This window comes from Gordionus sp. m RMFG-2023, chromosome 1 (assembly GCF_954871325.1).
Source record: "Gordionus sp. m RMFG-2023 chromosome 1, tfGorSpeb1-WG-v2, whole genome shotgun sequence".
NCBI classification, from domain to species: domain Eukaryota; kingdom Metazoa; phylum Nematomorpha; class Gordioida; order Chordodea; family Parachordodidae; genus Gordionus; species Gordionus sp. m RMFG-2023.
In genome coordinates, this window is record NC_088775.1 from 32759660 (window position 1) to 32778480 (window position 18821).

The 18821-nt window shown below is 25.5% G+C and overlaps 1 protein-coding gene and 1 long non-coding RNA gene across 2 annotated transcripts; both read left to right on the forward strand.

Annotated features, from left to right (window-relative positions):
- Window positions 1–209: 209 nt before the first annotated feature.
- Window positions 210–7958, forward strand: LOC135931673 (protein Dr1-like). Its single transcript, XM_065468937.1, has 3 exons — window positions 210–502; window positions 5837–6000; window positions 7069–7958. Exons 1-3 carry the CDS (start codon window positions 289–291, stop codon window positions 7216–7218), a joined length of 528 nt encoding a protein of 175 aa, XP_065325009.1. The 5' UTR covers window positions 210–288; the 3' UTR covers window positions 7219–7958.
- Window positions 7959–17648: 9690 nt separating this feature from the next.
- LOC135922281 (uncharacterized) lies at window positions 17649–18797 on the forward strand. The gene is made up of 3 exons (XR_010570826.1): window positions 17649–17885; window positions 18193–18347; window positions 18704–18797. It is a non-coding gene; the product is annotated as an uncharacterized LOC135922281 (long non-coding RNA).
- The last annotated feature ends 24 nt before the right edge of the window (window positions 18798–18821 follow it).

Consider the following 18821-nt stretch of genomic DNA (forward strand, 5'->3'; position numbering starts at 1 on the left):
TTTTATTTTAAAAATGCGTAATTCTTTTACTTATATTATAGACGTCAAATTTTAGAAAAATTTATTTTAAAAATATGTGTAAGTATAAAGGTAGTTTGGTATATCGAATTATTTAACCTGACTCACTAATCTAATCTGGCCATAAGAATGTTAAGTCTGCTACACGTCAGGTGTCATATAAAAATATTTTGTGATAAATTCAATAGATTTTAAGAATTGCTTTTATGAATTAATAAATGTTCTACCACAGAGCTATATTTTACATTCTTTTATTGGGATAAAATATTAATGGCAGATAAAGAAGATGATGAACCAACTATTCCGAGAGCAATTTTAAATAAAATTTTTAAAGAAACGATTCCTTCTGTAAGAGTTGCTAGTGAAACTCGTGAATTAATTTTAAACTGTTGTTCTGATTTTATACGATTCATATCTACTGAAGCATATAAAATATGTAATGAATCTGATAAAAAAACTATTGTGCCTGAGCATATTCTCACAGGTTAAAAATTTATATACACTAGTAAAAATAACTTTTTTTAAATATAAGCAAATTTGGGGTAAACTAAATTTTATAAAAATGTATGAAAAATATATATAATGCTATAAAGCACATTAAAACTTAACTTACTATAAATTTTAATATATATTACTGCCCAGGCCTGAATCTTCCCTATTTACTGATGGGTTATATTAAAATATTGTTATTAATGAGTTCAATTACCTGGGTCTTTCATTCTTATATATGATGGTTATATTAAAATAGTATTTAACTAGTTCCAGTGCTGGCCAGGCTTAGGTCCTCTTTATTTAGATTTAATAGGTTATATTAAAATAGATAGTACCAAACAAACTCCTTTTTTAAAAATATAGTAATTTTTATAAATTAAAATTTTATTTTTTGTTTAAAATTTAGTATGTACTTTTATGCAGTAGCTCATTATGGGAGTGGGGCAAATCCCTAAAAATTTTATGCCTAAAAAAAGTTCTTTATAGTTAAAAATAATTATTTTCAAAAAAAAAATTTGAGCCCTTCAAGTAGTTTTGCTAAATGGCTTGATTTGAGCTGATTTTTAAAATTGGCAAATAAAAAATATTGCTTAAGCATGAGATTTTGCTAATAGATGCCCAAACTGTTGTGCCATTTATGAGATAAAGCTTCAGGCTTGTGTAATATTTTTCTGGATAAAATAATAAGTTAGTCATTTTTAAAAATGAGCCATTTAACAACATTACCCCCATATAAATATTGTATAAATTTTAGAATATAATTTTATTTTTTACTGAAATTTTATGGAATTGAAGAATGAAAAAATTTTGGTAAGAAATAGAAAATAATTCGGTAAATTTAAAAAATTAATATATATTTAAACTTTTTAATAAAATTTTCAAAAATTAATTAATAAAAAGGATGAGGCTGTGTAAAAATGAAAAATTATCAAAAAAAGTAATTTTGTAAACTTTAAAATATTAATAATTTTTCCCACAAAAATCAAATTTTTTTATTTTAATCAAATTTTTATTCAAGAGATTGTGGAAATAATTTAAATTTGGAAGAACATAAAAATAGATAAGAATATTAAAATGTTAAGTTAATGATTTTAGTGATCTGCATCGGGCCTAATTTTTCAAGCCTGGCCCAGCCCAAAATTTTTTTATAATGTTTTTCCCAGCCCGAATTCAAGATTTTTTTAAAAAATTTTGCCGGCCTGGCCCTAATTTATTTAAATATAGAAATTAATTATAATAATTACTCAAAATAAACGATATATGTTATATGGCATCTACTTTCTATAAATAAATCACATATTTTTTATTTTACATTAAAAATTCAACATAAAATTGATAAATTTAGATATATTTTAAAAAAATTTAAAGACCTGGCCTGGCCCGAATTTTCATAAAAAATATTAAGCCCGGTCTGAAGCCCATTTGGGCTGGGTATGGGTTGGGCCTACTTTTGCAGATCTCTAATTAATTTCTCACTATGTTCTGGTTTATATTGGTATTGGTTTTTATTATTATACATACAATTTAAAATTAGAGAATAAAAATCATTATTTTTTATAATAAAAACCCTTGATCATATTTAAAATAAACAATATCAATTTTAAAAGGGTGTGGTAATAAATATTATTTAATAAATCAATTACTTTTAAAACACTGACATAAGTTTCCTGGTTAAAAAGACAGTGGGGTTAATTCCATATTAAATCGACAACTTTTCAGCCCAACCTTTTTAATTTTGATAATTTGCATACTGAGAGAACATAATTATAAAGCATAGAATCTAAAATTTTAGTTTCTAAGCACTAATAGTTTCTGAGATATCAATGGTCAAACTCAAAAGTGCCAAAAATGACTTTTTTTTGAAAAATATTTAAAAATTGGAATAAATATAAAAATAATGATGCTAAAAATAAAAGTTATATGTAATTTTATTAAATATTAAGGAATTTTATAAAATAATAATCTTGTGGTCTTTATTTAAGTTATAAATTTTGAACCTGAAAACTACAGGGTGTTTGGCTTTCCAAATTTTGAATTTAATATTTTATTATTCACTTATATCTATATGTAAAAATATTTTAACATGAGACAGCCATGGGTTTTTAATTTTCATGATTTAAAAAAATTAATGAATATTTTTTCATAAATAGATGGCGCTCCTATATAAAATAACATATTTTTGTTAAAATTATCAGTTTTTTAAATTTTTTTCCATTTTAAATATAAATTATAAGATTCTCCAGCATTAATATTATGAAATGAAATTAGGTAGCTATGTTTATAATAATTTTTTTCTTGTAAAAAATTATTTTAATATTTTTGCAAATATGATAGAAAAATTAAAATTCATGAAAGATTTTACTTATTTTCGGCTTATCATTAAATTAAGTATTTTTGATGCCTTGGTAATTTCGTTTTGCAATAAATGATAAGTACGAAGGAGATCTGGTGTCTCGGCATAAACAAAAGTATTTACTCGACTTTTAGAGTGTAGAAAATTTATTTTCATTTCATCTCTATTTTTGCCAACTTTTTTCACAAATCCTAACCACTAATCGTTTTCTTACATACAGGTCACATATCCTCTAATTTCATCAATTAGCAGATCCTTACATGGATTTACTATATTCTTCACAATAAATAAACTTCTGCGAATTTGAATTATATAGCATTGAGCTTAGTTAACCCGATTAAAAACATTGCGTGAATTTTTTATGTCCCAGATATTGAGATAAATTTACTGCCTTATCTCTTCTGTCTTATGCTCTATGATGGCATAATAAAAATTTATACCTTTTATAGGACTTCAGCCTATTTATGAAATTGTACTGGCATAATTGTTTGATCTGAATAAGGTTTTTGTAAGTTTTCCTTGATAACTAACCTATTCTGGATTATTAATTATTATTTCTGAAATAGCTTTTGTTATTTTCGCTTTCGAATCATTTTTTCAGTAAGTTTTTTTTCCTTAATAGAAGATTCCAATTTCATTTAAAGTAATATTGAATACATATGGATGCTGTGGTGATATTATTTATTTTGCTGTTAGAATTTATATTTTCAGATTTTTTTTGTGATAAACGCCTACGGCATTGATCAAAATATGTCTTCTTATTAAGTTATCCATCTCATTACTTTTGGCAGATTCATTTTATAATGAAAGTGCTTAGATTCTTTAAAAGGATTTGACCATTTATATTTATACATTATAGTTTTATGAAAAAAATATAATTAATATCGAAACATTCGTAAAGTAAAAATTAATTAATAGCGCAGGTATGAAAACTGGCTTTTATCTTTCAACACTTAATTATTATATTTTCCCGCAGATACTGGGATCATTTATCAATAATAAGAAAAAATGTTATTAATGCTAGTAAATCTTATTATTTATGTTTAAAAATGGGAAATTTTTTTAATAATTAATAACAAAAATGCGTTATTTTATTAAAACACCTATGGCTGTTTCAGGTATAAATTTTTTTTACATATAAATATAATATAAGTGAATAATAAAATATTAAATTCAAAAAATTCCTAAAGCGAAACACCTGGAGTTTCAGGTTCAAAATTTACAACCTAAATAAAAACCGCAAGATTATTATTTTATAAAAGACCTTTAATAAAGTTACAAAATAACATATAAGCTTTATTTTTAGCATCATTATTTTTTTAACTTATCCCAATTTTTAAAAATCGTATTTTTCGAAAATTGATATCTCAGAAACTATTAGTACTTGGAGACTAAAATTTTAGATTTGATGCTTTCTAAATGTTCATTCAGTGAATTTTATCAAAATTAATAAGGTCGGACTAGTTATCGATTTGGTATGGAATTAGCCAATAAAAAGACACTTCACAAAAAAATCACAATTTTAAAAAAATTTTAAATGCCTAAAAAATGGCAATTTAAAAAATTTTCCCTGTTTTTATTAATAAAATTTCAAAAATTGGGGTATTTTTGTCAGTGTCTTTTTTTCAGAGTAATTTTGTCCAGGGTATTTATGTCAGTTATTCCAAATATTCATTCAAAAATCAGATGCATAACCAAGGGAGAAGGGGAGAATCTCCCCCCACCCCAACCTCATTGCAAATATACCTGTTCTCACATAAATATAATTCGAATTATTTTGAAAAAAAAACATTTTTATAAAAAAAATAAGTGAAATCTAAATTTTTTCTTATAAAAATATAATATAGTCAAAGGTTTACATTAAGTGGACCGAAAGACCTCCAATATATTTTTTCACAACAGTCCTCATTAGATGTTATAATATAATTACAAATCTCGAAAAAATTTTGACCAGATATAGGATATAGTCCGAAAATCATGCTTTTTTTGTGATAGATTGGACGCGAGATAACTTTCTATAGCAAACTTAATAAAAAATTTATTCTTATTATAAAAATTATTATCTCTTACTTGGTTTTCAATTATACTATCAACCATTACCAATGATTTGCAACCTTACTGATTTTTATATTGGTAATGTCTCTGCTCAAAAGTCCAATTGGTTTCTTCTATTAACCAAGAAGGTCTAGCTTTATTTATTCAACCAAAGCAGTTAATTATTTTTTATAAAGTATGTAGGCTTGATAAAGCCTTCACAGATTTTTAGAATTCGAAATTTAAGGACCTGATTTCATTTTTTAGTACTGTTTGGGGTTTTTTTTGTAAACTCCACCGGATTTTTTATTTTTGATTATTTTCGATATACCCCGGTAATTTTAAAATTTCGTTATTTTAATTTTAAATAATTTTGGCAATATTTTATAAATTGTTTCAAAGTGAAATTGAAACCCTAAATGAGAATTAAACGCTCCTTCATATGATTTTCCTACTGATTAATTGATATAATTAGGATTTATGTTTGAAAAGTAGCTCCAATCCGGGTTTTAATTTAAAAAAATATTTTTAGGCCCGGGGACTGGATCTGTTTTGAAAAAAACTAATGATTCTACTCATATACTTAGGGCAGGGCTTTATCCTGGCTGACTTCCAAGTCTGATAAAAAGGACACATATGGTTACATAAAACAACAAAAAATTAGGCCAAAACAACCTCCAAATAAAATTTATTTAGTTTGCAGGTTTAACATACGTAGAATGTTGCCCTAATCAGTATTTGAATTAAAAGGAATGGAATAGTAAACATTAGACAAGTCATAATTAGGCCTCGTATTAAATGTCTTCAAGTCCAAGCAAACAAAACAATGTTTTTAAGTGGCGGTCTGGTATTCAAGTTAAGGAAAAATTTTGAAGCGTTATATTATAAAGAAAGAAAGATTTTTACATTCTTTTTATTATTAATTTTGTTTACTATTAGCCCTACAAAATTTGGGATTCCACGATTTCGTTCCAGACGCTAACATCGTATTGAACGACTGCAAGGACCGAATGGCAAAACGTAAGCGGAAAAGCCATCGACTCGAAAATCTTGGTATCCCGGAAGAAGAATTGCTTAGGCAGCAGGAAGAATTATTCGCTAAAGTTTGTTTTATATAGTTTAATAGCCTATATATAGACTCTATAAATATTCAATTTTTTTTAATACGTTACTTTTATATACTAACATTTTTTGTAAACTCTGGCGTCACTAAAATTTTCTTGTAATTAAAAAAAATGAATTACTTAATCTTCAATTATGACAAGGGGAAGGGAGGAAACGGCAGCCAGGGTAATTGCGCAATTTAATTGGACCTTTGTTTTTTAATCATAATAATTTTCAATAGTTGGGTAGTTTAAAAATAAAAATTATTTCCACCTATAACTTGGATAGTTTAAAGTAAACAAATATTTCTCTTCACCTTTATCTTTCAGAGTAGTATTAACTAGAGATGTGCAAATCACGGCCCGGCCCTTGTCTATTTTTTAAAAATAATTTCGGGCCAGGGCAGGTTTAAATTTATAACTGATATTATATTTTGTCAAATAAATTGATATATATTTTAAAGTTCTTGCAAGAAAATTTCAAAAAATTCTGGCCGGGCCGGACGGAAGAATAATTTTTATTTTCGGGACAATTAGAAAATTTCGTTCGGTATCGGGCCGGGTAGTAATTTTTTAAAAAACAATTCGGGGCGGGCTTGACCGATGCGCATCATTAATAATAATATCTAGGCTTTCTAATTTCGAATAACTTTCATACCCATTTTGTACATTATTTATAAATGGATCGATTCTTATAGTTTATTAATTAACCACAATTAAACTATGTTCAGCTCGAATTGGAAATTCAATCGCTTTTGCAGACCTTCACATTATTTTAATTTAGTTAAACTATGGCGTAGTTTATATTTGACCAACCGTTTCTAAGGAATTTAAGGGAATCGTTGAATTTTAAAATTATAACAATATCTGGACCTTTTTTAAAAAATATAGTAACACTAATCTCTTATCATTTGTAAGTTTCCAGTATTAAAATAATACATACTCTAAAAGTATTTTCTTAGACCATTCCCAACGTATCATAATTTTTAAATATATTTATGCATCTGTATGAATGTGATAAATAATTCATGTCTTATTTATTAATATGTATCAATTTTATTTGAAAAGGCTAGACTCGAACAAGCTACGGTGGAACATAAACAATGGCTACAATTGCAAGAAAACTCTATGCTTCACCTGAATTCTCATTTCGCAAGCTACAAGGATATCATGGGATTGAAAAGTTACGCCGATGAGCCAGATTCGGATTATGATTGAAATGAAGAATACATTCAAACCCAAGATTTCTTCTTTAAAAAATTAAAATAAATAGAATTAACCGAGACAATGCTATTTATCTTCCATCACTATATTAATTAATTCATTGTTAACCTTCTATATTTTTTGAGATGTAATTATTGTTGATTTAAAAATTAAAAAAAATAACTCCTAAAGGCATTTAAACTGAATACATTTTTGCACGCTAAGAGCTTGCGTGAGCGTGATTGAAAATAATTATCTTTATTCATTGTTCATTTTTCCTTTTTTAAAATTATCCCACTCTCCACCAAATGATTCAAGAGATAATTTGTTGAAATTATATATATATAATATCCATTCATATAATTTTGTTAATAATAATATTATTTTTTTGTTATAATATAAATAATAATTTTCATGTTCATATATATTTTTTTAAAACCATTTTATATTTATCTTATATTTTGCAGGGCTTAAACCAATTCAGCCCCTTCAATGATAGGCCTGAGTTACTTAAAGGATATTCATATAAGCCACTTTGACAATATATAAAGCCCTAATTAAAGTAACCTGTGTTTTAAATATTTCTTTTTTTAAGAAAGAGTTTTAAAAAATGCTTTAACAAACAAATATGTTTTTTTTTTGAAACAACCAAAAAAAATTGCACTTGTCAACATTACTGCTTATAAATATTAAACGTCACTTTTATCAGCAATTGATCTATTGTCTTGTTGACATTAATGGCTTCTTAATTGAATAGGAAGTAATTCACATCTCCGCGAATATATCTTATAAACGCAACCGATATAATATATAAAGAATGGTTTAATTTTAATATGTCTATTTTAAAACGATATAAAATATATAATATAAATAAATTTTTTATAATATTATTTTGTTATTAAGGTTATCATCGAATAAATGCTCTCATAAAATTAAATTGCTTATATGTTTATGGATTGCTCTCAGGGCACTGGAGATAATTCGGCCCCTTGAAAAAATTATTTTACTAACGACCTCATTTTTATTAGGGGTTTCGTCTACCATATCCCTTATCTGGCGAGCCTTTAGCGTTTCCTTTCAAAGGTTTATTCTAATTATGTGTTTTTTTTATATTAAAAAAATTTTTTTTATAAAAACGATGGGTTAAAAATTATCTGCAGCTATTTATTTTATTAAAATAGACTAGTATGACATAGATCACATTTTTTTTAGGAAATGCCCATATAAAATCATACTCATTGCGCATAATATAAATCTGGTATATTGCAAAAATGATTTGTATCATACAATTAAATTTTTACATTAATATAAAAGGAAAACCTTTGCATTTATCAGATAAATTTGGCTGACAAGCAGGGATTCAAACCTAACTCGGAAAAGAAAACCCGGTTTTTGAGAAAAAAATTGAGCCCGAACCGAACCTGAACCCCGTTTATAAAATTTAAAACCCCGAACTGAACCCGAGATTTTTTATAAACCAGGGTTGAATGCAGTGTATTGTTTAAAATCAAGATATTTATATAATTGTAAATACAAATATTAATAATTTAATTAAGATTTTATAATATTTTCAATTAAGTGAACTGTTAATAAATTTTAAACAACTTAATTCATTTACGCCATTTTTTAAATTTATTCTCAAAGATTCCTATAGAGTGCTAATAAATTTTAAACAATTAAATTCATTTGCGCCATTTATTTTTAATTTAAACCCTTTTCGCAAAGATTATTAATTAGAGGAAAATGAAAGTCAACAGGTCAAAGGAAAAATTATTATATTGGATATTGTTAATTTAAAAAATTCTCAAAATCTAACTTAAAAATTGTTAAACAAAGATGCAGTGCAGTTTTTGTAAAATCATTTTATAATTTATATATGCTAATAATTATTTTTTGTTCAGATTAATTTTTACCATATATAAATGAAGTGCATATTATAAATGAAATTAAACTTTTAAATCTGTTTCTTAATTCTATGAAATCATTGCCATTTAAATTTTCTTTTATTTGAAAGTATAATAAATGTTCCTCAATTCATCATTTTATTATAAAGATTTAATATCAAAGATAAAATAATTTTGAGAAGCATTTTACTCTTGATACAATAGAAAATAAATCGGTATGCTCATATTGCAAATTAAAAATGTCTGGTAATCATTTGTCAAATTTAGAAAGACATCTGGAGAGAAATCACAACAATGAATATCTAAATTATTTGAATGAAAAAACAAAATATCAGGAAGTGTTATTTGCAAATTCCAAAATAAATCTGTAAATATAAATTTAACATCTAATGATTTTATGAGTTCTATCATAGAACTTGTTAATGTAAATGATCGGCCTCTATCAATTATTGAAGATTCAGGATTTCAAAGAATCATAAACCCAGCTTTATCTGTGCTCATTTTAGTTATCAACTAAAATAATTTATCCCGATCTATTAATTAAACAGCCCAATTCATTAGAGATAAAATATCAAGAGAAGTAGAAGGAAAACTAATAAGTTTAAAAAGTGATGCAGTTCAACGACTAGACAGGTCAATTCTTAATGTAAATATTCGATTTATATTAAAGTTCATTATAATATTAAGAACTCTTGGAATTGTAGAGCTGAAAGAAAGTTTTACATATTCGTAACGATATATATTTTTATTGTAATATACTTTTTCATTTTAGATAATGAAGGTTTAAGGCAATCATGTGATATAAAAACGTTATTTTATATGAGATACATTTTACATAATTGATTTACTTTGGATTTATAAAGAGATCTTATATTATAAAAAACAATCAGTTATTTTTTTACATCATTAAAGTTCTTAATTAATAAAAAACTTTATTCATATTCTAAAATATTATTATCATACTACCGACGACAATACAGACTACTAGCGACTCCATTCTCAGGGCAATATTTTCCCCGCTTGTCAATAGAAAAAAGTACAGGAGAATATATAAAAGGGAATATACTCAAAACTTTTCAAAAATTAATATTGAACAAATATACACAATTATTTCTGACAATGGTGCAAATTTTATCAAAGATATAAAGCTCTTGCAGCCTGAAAGATTATGATATAAGAAGTGAATCAGCAGATGATGAAAATATGGATGTGAATATTTATAAATATGATATCGATGACATACAGAATATTTTTTTATCAACTTTTTTATCCTATCCGATTTTGTACGATGAGCTAGGAGCAATTAAAACATCCCACTTATCAAATGTTATTATGAAACTCCTTAAGCTTGTGTTAGATGGCAACCGATGACATTCAACATAGTGTTGTTCGTTTTGAGCCGATTTTTAAAAACGGCTAACTCAATATATCATTATAATTAGTATTACGCAAGCAGCCTTAAGATTTTGTTTGTAGATGGAACAAAGGTTTGGATAGATATTAGCGAAATCTCGAGGCTTGGGCAATATTTTCGCGCTAAAATATTGAGTTAGCCGTTTTTAAAAATTGGCTCATAACGAGCCGTTTAACAACACTAATTTAACCCATGATATGTTAGAGAAGCTGATTTTACTCAAACCCAATATCGAAGATTTTTTTTCAGAGCAATCTAATTATTTATTGACTGAAGATTGGAAAGAGCTAGTAAAAATAATAGGGGAGTTCGGTTCAGTTAAGTATTTTTGGGTCCGGTTCAGCTCGGGTTTAAGAATTATTGAATTGATAGAGAAAATTATATAATTAAAAAACTTAACATAAATTTGGTATAAAAAATAAATTTTTTATTATATTTATAGGCAAAATATAGTTAAAAATACAAAGCATAGTCATGTATCAATTTTATAGAATGAATTTCAAATGTAAAAAAATCTTTCAAAGCTATTCTATATTAAATATGTTTATGTGAAAATATGAACTTGCGTTGCAGGAACAGCATATAAGATTTTGAATAAAATATATAAATCAGGGTGCTCCAGCTTAGCAGTCCCCAAAAATGCAAAATATTTTCCTTCTTATCTAAATCTTTTAAAATCGCCAAATTTGGAAATTGTAGCTCCAATACTTTTCTTTGAAATCGTTGGCCCTCTTTTAAGTATTTTCTCCTGTATTTCTTTATGTTATAACAATTTTCTAGATCATCTCCTTGTTCATAACTTCATCGTAACTAATATCATCAGATAAAATCGGCTTTATTATGCTTTTATCCTACTCCATAAATTGATAAGATAGTCTTTTTTTTCACAAATCTTATTATCATCACTAAGTAATACCTATAATATTTAAAAATTTATACCGGTTATAATTAAATAAATGATGATTCCATAAAATAACAATTTTAGAATAAATCCAAAAAAATTGCTTTACTAAACTTTTAATTAACCTTGTATCATGGGTCCAGGTATATTGTAGCTTTGAGAATTTCATTCTTTATATACCCTTATTCCAAGAATATATGGTTTTATTTTTTCTAGTTCAATGCAGCATCTTAACCATTCTGCATAAAAATCTGTCTATGTTAACTGTTCAGATTGTAATCGTTTATTTGCGATTTTTAGTGGTTTTAAAATTTCAACAATATTTATTATCTCTTTCCAATCTTCAGTCAATAAACAATTAGATTGCCCTGAAAGGAAATTCTTGAATTGGGTTTGAGTAAAATCAGCCTTTCTAACCTATCATGGTTAAATTGATGTTGTTAAACCAATGATATATAATAATACCTAGACCAATGACATATAATAGTACCAAGACTGACGATTCATTCATTAAAAGTGTACCTCAATGCAAATCAGCTGGGGACGCCATATTGGTTGCCTATACCATTAAAATTTTGATTTGCCTAACTTTGATCGTAAAGTCATTTGATCGTAAATTTGGTCCATTTTTATCTGATTGGTCTATTTAATCGCGGTAAATTAAAATCATTTAAAACATTATGCTTAATATTGTAGCTGATAATTTAAGACTATTGTTAAAAGAAGAAATGAATACCCTAACCTATAAATTCATATGAATGAAAAAATGGTCCATTTTGACCTAAAATGGACCAAATGGACCATTTTACGATCAAAGGAGGCCCTCCCAAAATTTTAAACGAAACTTTATTAAAAAATTGCCTTATCATCTAGATAATAAGGAAGCAAGTTACCATTACCTATATAATAATTCTCTAGAATCATTATTAAAATTTAACAACATTTTTAAGAAGAATAATGTTAATACAGTTGTTTATTTCACATTTTCATCACCACAATATCCAATTTTTTTTATGTTATATCTGACTAAACATCCTTTAATTCCACATCTATAAGCATTAATGGTACCTTCAAATATCCTATCTCACAATTATTTCAAGGCTATTCTTCCAAGGAAATATGTATTTAAAGAACCATATTCAAATAATTTAAAATATTATGAGATTTAGATAGTTATAATAATTTTCATTAAAATATATATTTTTATCATGCTACTAGTAAATCTTATGTATTTTGATTATATAGTATTTAATAAAGATACCTTATTTATCTTATTTGTTTTTCTTAAGAGATAATATAATTGTTTTAAATTTCTATTCAATTCTTAAAATATCTAATAAGCTAGATATATACAACACATTGCTTGAATTTATGTTTATTTGAGACTTTGCTAACCCTTAAATATTTCTAACCTTATAAGGTGATTATTTACATTATATTATCTAGCTTATTTTATCATTCAAAAAAATTATCACTTTTATATTTTTTCAAACACAAAAATTATAGATTAATAAAAATAAAACATTATAAGACTTCATTTATTAAAAAAAAAAGGACCTTAACACTTCAGATCTATTTAGTTTAATCTTACCTCCTTATTTTTTGTAGAATTTCATAAAAAGTTAGGGACTTATTAATTAAATGATGAAAAACAATAATTTTCCTTTTAATATACTATAGAATTTTTAATGAAAATAAATGTTGATAAAAACAGGGAAAAATATTTCTATTTTATATCTATTAAATAATAATTAAATTTATTTTATTCAACTTGTTTTTTTTGTACAAAAAATAGTTTATTATAAATTAAAAAATAGAAATAAATGCATAAATTACAAAAATCATTAAGATATAGTATCCACATTTAAATATATACATTTACAATATAAATTTAATATCATTTTAAAAACCAAATATAAATTAAAAATGATCATAAGCTATTCTCCAGCAAATAAAATTGCTTTTGTCAGCTTCTGCCGAATGTTGGTATTTGATTTTTTGTTTTGTATATCTGCAAAATGATATAATCTAATGTTTATATAGCGTTCTACTATTAATGTTATTAATATTTGGTAGTGGCTGAATGCTGCTTCCTGATCTAGCATGTGATCTACCAGGTCATCAAAAATGTTATTTTCCATTACTTTAGATATAACAAATGATAATATGCGTTTAAATATAAATGATTTTTTGATTTGATTATTCTTTTCAAATATTTGAAATGCACTTTCAGCTAATTGGCATAATTTTGATACACTTTTTGAAGAAATTATTAATCCTTGATTATTCTTTAATCTAATCAAATTGTAGCTCTCGTTATTTTCACAATTTTTATCAATCATGGCAGATATACAATTATAACATTTTACCCTTTTTTCAGATATAAGTTTACGTATTATATATCCAGATATATAAGTTGCAACATTATCAAGGAAGAGTGATAATTTTGGGATATTTGGCACATCTATAAATGAATTATCTATAGGATAAATATGGTCATCATCATTATCATTTTTTTGATAATCTCCACAAATAAGGTTTGTATTATCAAGTGGAATACAATTCCCTGTGGATAGTGCTCCCAATTTTGATATCATTACATCTCTAACAGCTGATCGTAATTGATAAGCTGAAGGGTTATTGTTAAAGCCCCCTCTGCTTCATAAACAGCTAAAGAAAAGCTCAAGATGATCTTGAGTGGTTTTGTAAGTTAAAAGGTATCTAAAATAAGAAAAGCAATAAAAATGCAAAATAAATATGATAAATAAAATACTTAAGTTTGGGGTTAGGTCCTAATAACAATTCCTTCCCAATGCCCAAAGCTTTTCATTGATAAGATTAATCCTATAATGCAGACTTTTCTATTTGATTTATAAACATAATTTCCGTTTTCACTTTTTAAGGATTTTAAGGTTAAGATACACTTTTCCAAAAAAATTTCATAGTATGATAGTTAATTTTTAGTTAGTGGGGTTTTATACCCTTTAGCAAGTATGTTACGTGTGTTTAAAAAGTCAAACATTCTAGAAAAATATTATTAATAATATTAATTGATCTTATTACTGATCATTCATTTGAATAAAGTCTACGGTGCTCTCACAATTTTCAAATCCATCAATTTTTAGCTCCTGTACTAAAAGAATAGCTTTTGCAACTGAGGTATTAAAAACTTGAACAGCAAGTTTAACCTTTAAAAAAATATATAAGTATTGTTTTTTTTAATTGTACTTTCATTTTTTGCTTGTGATAGTCTATATGAGATTGATGAATTTTATTAGCAGCACTTAGTCCTTCCTTATCCTACAAATCATGAAGATTTGTTATATATTTCCAATTTATTATCTATTTATTTATAATATTAAATATTTTAATAGTAATTTAATTACTGATCCATTATTAATTAAAATTTTTTGGTCACCCAAAAGATTTCTTAGCAGCTTAATCATATGACATACATCCAATATTATGTATACTTTTTCATCACAATTGCTCGGGAGAATAAAATAAGGAACACAGTGATCAGGATCTAAAGATGCCCCAAGTAGTTGGCGGCATTTTTATATTTACTGACAGACCATCACAAACTATAGCTTTACAGATGGTGCTAGTGTCATGTAGTAAATGTAGTGCATTAGTCACTATATTTGCAAACAAGTCTGAAGTAACATTTGATACTAAAAAGTATCCTATTGGAATTTTCCATGTTCCATTAAGACATGTCGCCATAAGAAAAAGGGCTTGTCTAGCCTCAGGAAGAGATTCTGATGGCTTTATTCCATTGCCTAAATCGACATATCCATGGTACTCCTTTTTATCCCAATGTTTATGATGATGAATAGACATCTCATCAAGGCTTAATATAGTGTATAATTGGACTTTTGATTCTGATTGAAAACTTTTAATCTTATCGAAGGAAGCAACAAAAAAACCTAAAATCAAATTATTATAATTATTATTTATAAAGATAAACCTGGCCTTATATTAATTTGTCGGCTACAAGTTCTCAGTGTTGATTCTGAAGGTAAGAGAATTGATCACTCAGGTATTTATAAGCTTTTGGGGAATAAAAATGAACAGTTGATGCAAATTGTTTCATTTCTGAGGTATATTTTATTCTCCGTTGATTTTTTATGCCTCCACTGCGTAATTGAGTTTTAACAAAGGTTAAAGGAATGCCTGTAAAAAAAATTTCTAATACATCCTCTCCTTCACCATATATCAAATTTTTAATCTTTAATGGTTTTATAATGGATTTTAAAATAATTTTCCGATTTTTTCTAGTTTCCCTTATATATGAGGCCCTCATTTTTTTTCTTAATTTTTGAATATATATATATATCTTGGTATTTAACCTTCCTTGATAAAACTGTTAAATTGGCTATGTATATATGATCATTGTGATAATTAGAAAATATAGGATCAATCTTATATCTTAGATCTGCATTCTTCTTTAAAAATAAATATTGTTAATTTATAATAAATATTAATATATAGAAACAATAAATCACAGAATAACAAATAAGGCTTACATGGCTAAATGACTCTTCCAAATTTCCAACTTCAAGATTATTTAGGGGGTCAATTGTTTTTGGGAAATATTTTCTCTTAAAAAACTATATAATATAAATATTGTTATTTTATATAATATAAATATTAAAATATAGAAAAACAATAAATCACAAAGTAACAAATAAAGCTTACATGGCTAACTGGCTCCTCCAAATTTCCAACTTTAAGATTATTTAGGGTATCAATTGTTTTTGGGAAATATTTTCTCTTAAAAAATTATTTTATATAATATAAATATTGTTATTTTATAATAAATATTAAAATATAGAAAAACAATAAATCACAGAGTAACAAATAGCCTTACATAGGTAACTGGCTCCTCCAAATTTCCAACTTCAAGATTATTAAGGGTATCTATTGTTTTTGGAAAATATTTTCTCTTAAAAAAATATATTATATAATGATATTATTATTTTATAAAGTAATAATGTTTAACCTTTTTGGTTAAGGAATAGTTATTAGCAGCATAGGTGTGATCATTGTTTTTTATAGAGTTTGAAATTGTAAATATATTATAACTCAGAATATTTGTAATCTTTGAAAAATATTTTAAAATAAATAAATATATAAATAAAATATCAGCTTGGAAATAATAATATTAGGTATTTGAATATATGGGGGAGGTGGGTGCTTATAGAGAATATATAACATTATTGTAAAAAATGATATCTTTTATTTATTAAAATACTCAATTATAAAGGGAATCATAGTTTACATGGACTTAATCCTCTATGTTTCCCCTCATAACTATATTGCATGAGTTAGGAACATAAAATATTTATATTATAATCATACATCCTGAAGAGGAATGGGTTTATTGAAAATGGTAGGTATAGATCTCCTTTAAACTTCTAATCCCTGTAACATATGGAATAAAGCAATCACTGGTGAAATGTTCACCACATATTTTCGAATATTTGGTGTTTAAAATTTTTTCTATTGATTGTTAACCATTTAGAATAAGATAGGATTCTTTAGAGGGAATCTGGATATAAATTTAATATTAAAATATTCTTTATACATAATAAATAATATGATTAAAATCTACCTATGAAAGGATTTTTTATTATTATTAATAGATTTTGAATTGCATGAAATTGCACAACAATAGCTCATAGTCTACTTCCATAAAAGTAAAAAAAATATTTATCATTCATAAATTATTAAAATACTTTTTAAGAAAATATTAATGTTAAAATATCTTCAATAAAATAATTATGGTATAGGTTACCAAAATGGCGGGTCCAGCTGATTTGCTTTTAACGACGCTTAAAAATGCATTTTAATGAATGAATCGTCAGTCTAAGTATTATATGTCATTGATAGACTGACAATTCATTCTTAAAAAGCATGTATCAATGAAATCAGCTGTAGACGCCATTAACAACATGTTGAATACATCGATGATAATTTGTCTTACTACCAATTCTTAATATAAGTAATACTATGGTTATATTTTATAATAATAATTATTTAATTACTATTACAATATCGGAAAGGGTAAGTTCCACTCATTTAGTTAAACTACAACTGGGTACAAAGTTTGTTGGTATCCTTGACAAAAAAAATCGGCGTTCGCTGGGCAGGTCTATGCCCAACGTACTAGATAAGATAAGAGATAATAATTATTTTATCCTTGGCTGCATTCATAGTGGAGACGGATCCGATTTTTACATCCGTTCCGTCAAAAGTCAATCTCATTAAAAATGATATATACGTTCATAGTGCGTCCGTTCCGATACCTTCCGTCTTGAAAACGGATCCGGCAAATTTTGAAGTCAAAACATTTTGACTTTTTGATCCGGCAAATTTTATAAAGCGTTATAACGTTACTTATAATTTTTTTATAGTTATAAATTATGGATAAATCTAGGTTTACAATTTGGTGAATCAGGTATTAAAACTTTATAAATATAACATAGAATTTTTTAAATAGTTAGGTGATGAGTTAAATTTTACTCTTCCATTTGTCTTCTCTATTTGTAACATACCTTGTTAAAAAACTAAGCTTATTTATCATAACTAAGTAGAATTTTATTTTAATTCTAATATTCAAACATCATAATACATATATACATTAAACTAATAGAATTTTTTGAATTAATTATAATAGCATTTTATCATAACTATCCATTTATCTTCTCTTTTACTCTACCTTGTTAAAAATAACTAAATATAATTTTTTATTTCTAATAATTTAGCTTGTTCATGTTAAAAATGAAAATTAATGTGTTAGATTTAATTGAAGCTGTAAGAGGATCTAAATTTATATATGATAAATTTGATGAAAGTTACAAGGATTCACGCAAAAAATCAGAATTTTGGATAAATTTAGACCTACAATTTGGTGAATCAGGTATTAAAACTTTATAAATATAACATAAATTTTTTTGAATATATTTTATTAATTAAATTGAACACTTTCAATAATTATATATATATTTAGAATTGATCAAACAATATGATCATTCATTACCTCTGTTTTATATTTTTTAGGTGATGAGTTAAATTTATTGTATTAATATATCTCATCTAAGTATTAAGATAAAAAGATTAAGCTTACTATTTAATTCTTAAATTTGGTATTACAATGTTAATCAATATCTTTGAAAAATTATTTAGGAGCAAACTTAATTTTTTAAATTAAATTAAATACTATCAATAATTGAGCAAACAATATGATCATTCATTACCTCTGTTTTATATTTTTAGGTGATTTTGCTAAATTTATAGATGAAGAATTGTCATCTTTACCACAGGATCACAAAGATAAAGTGAAAATGAACATTATTCAAATGATTTTTTTATATAAAAGTCAATTAAAAAAATA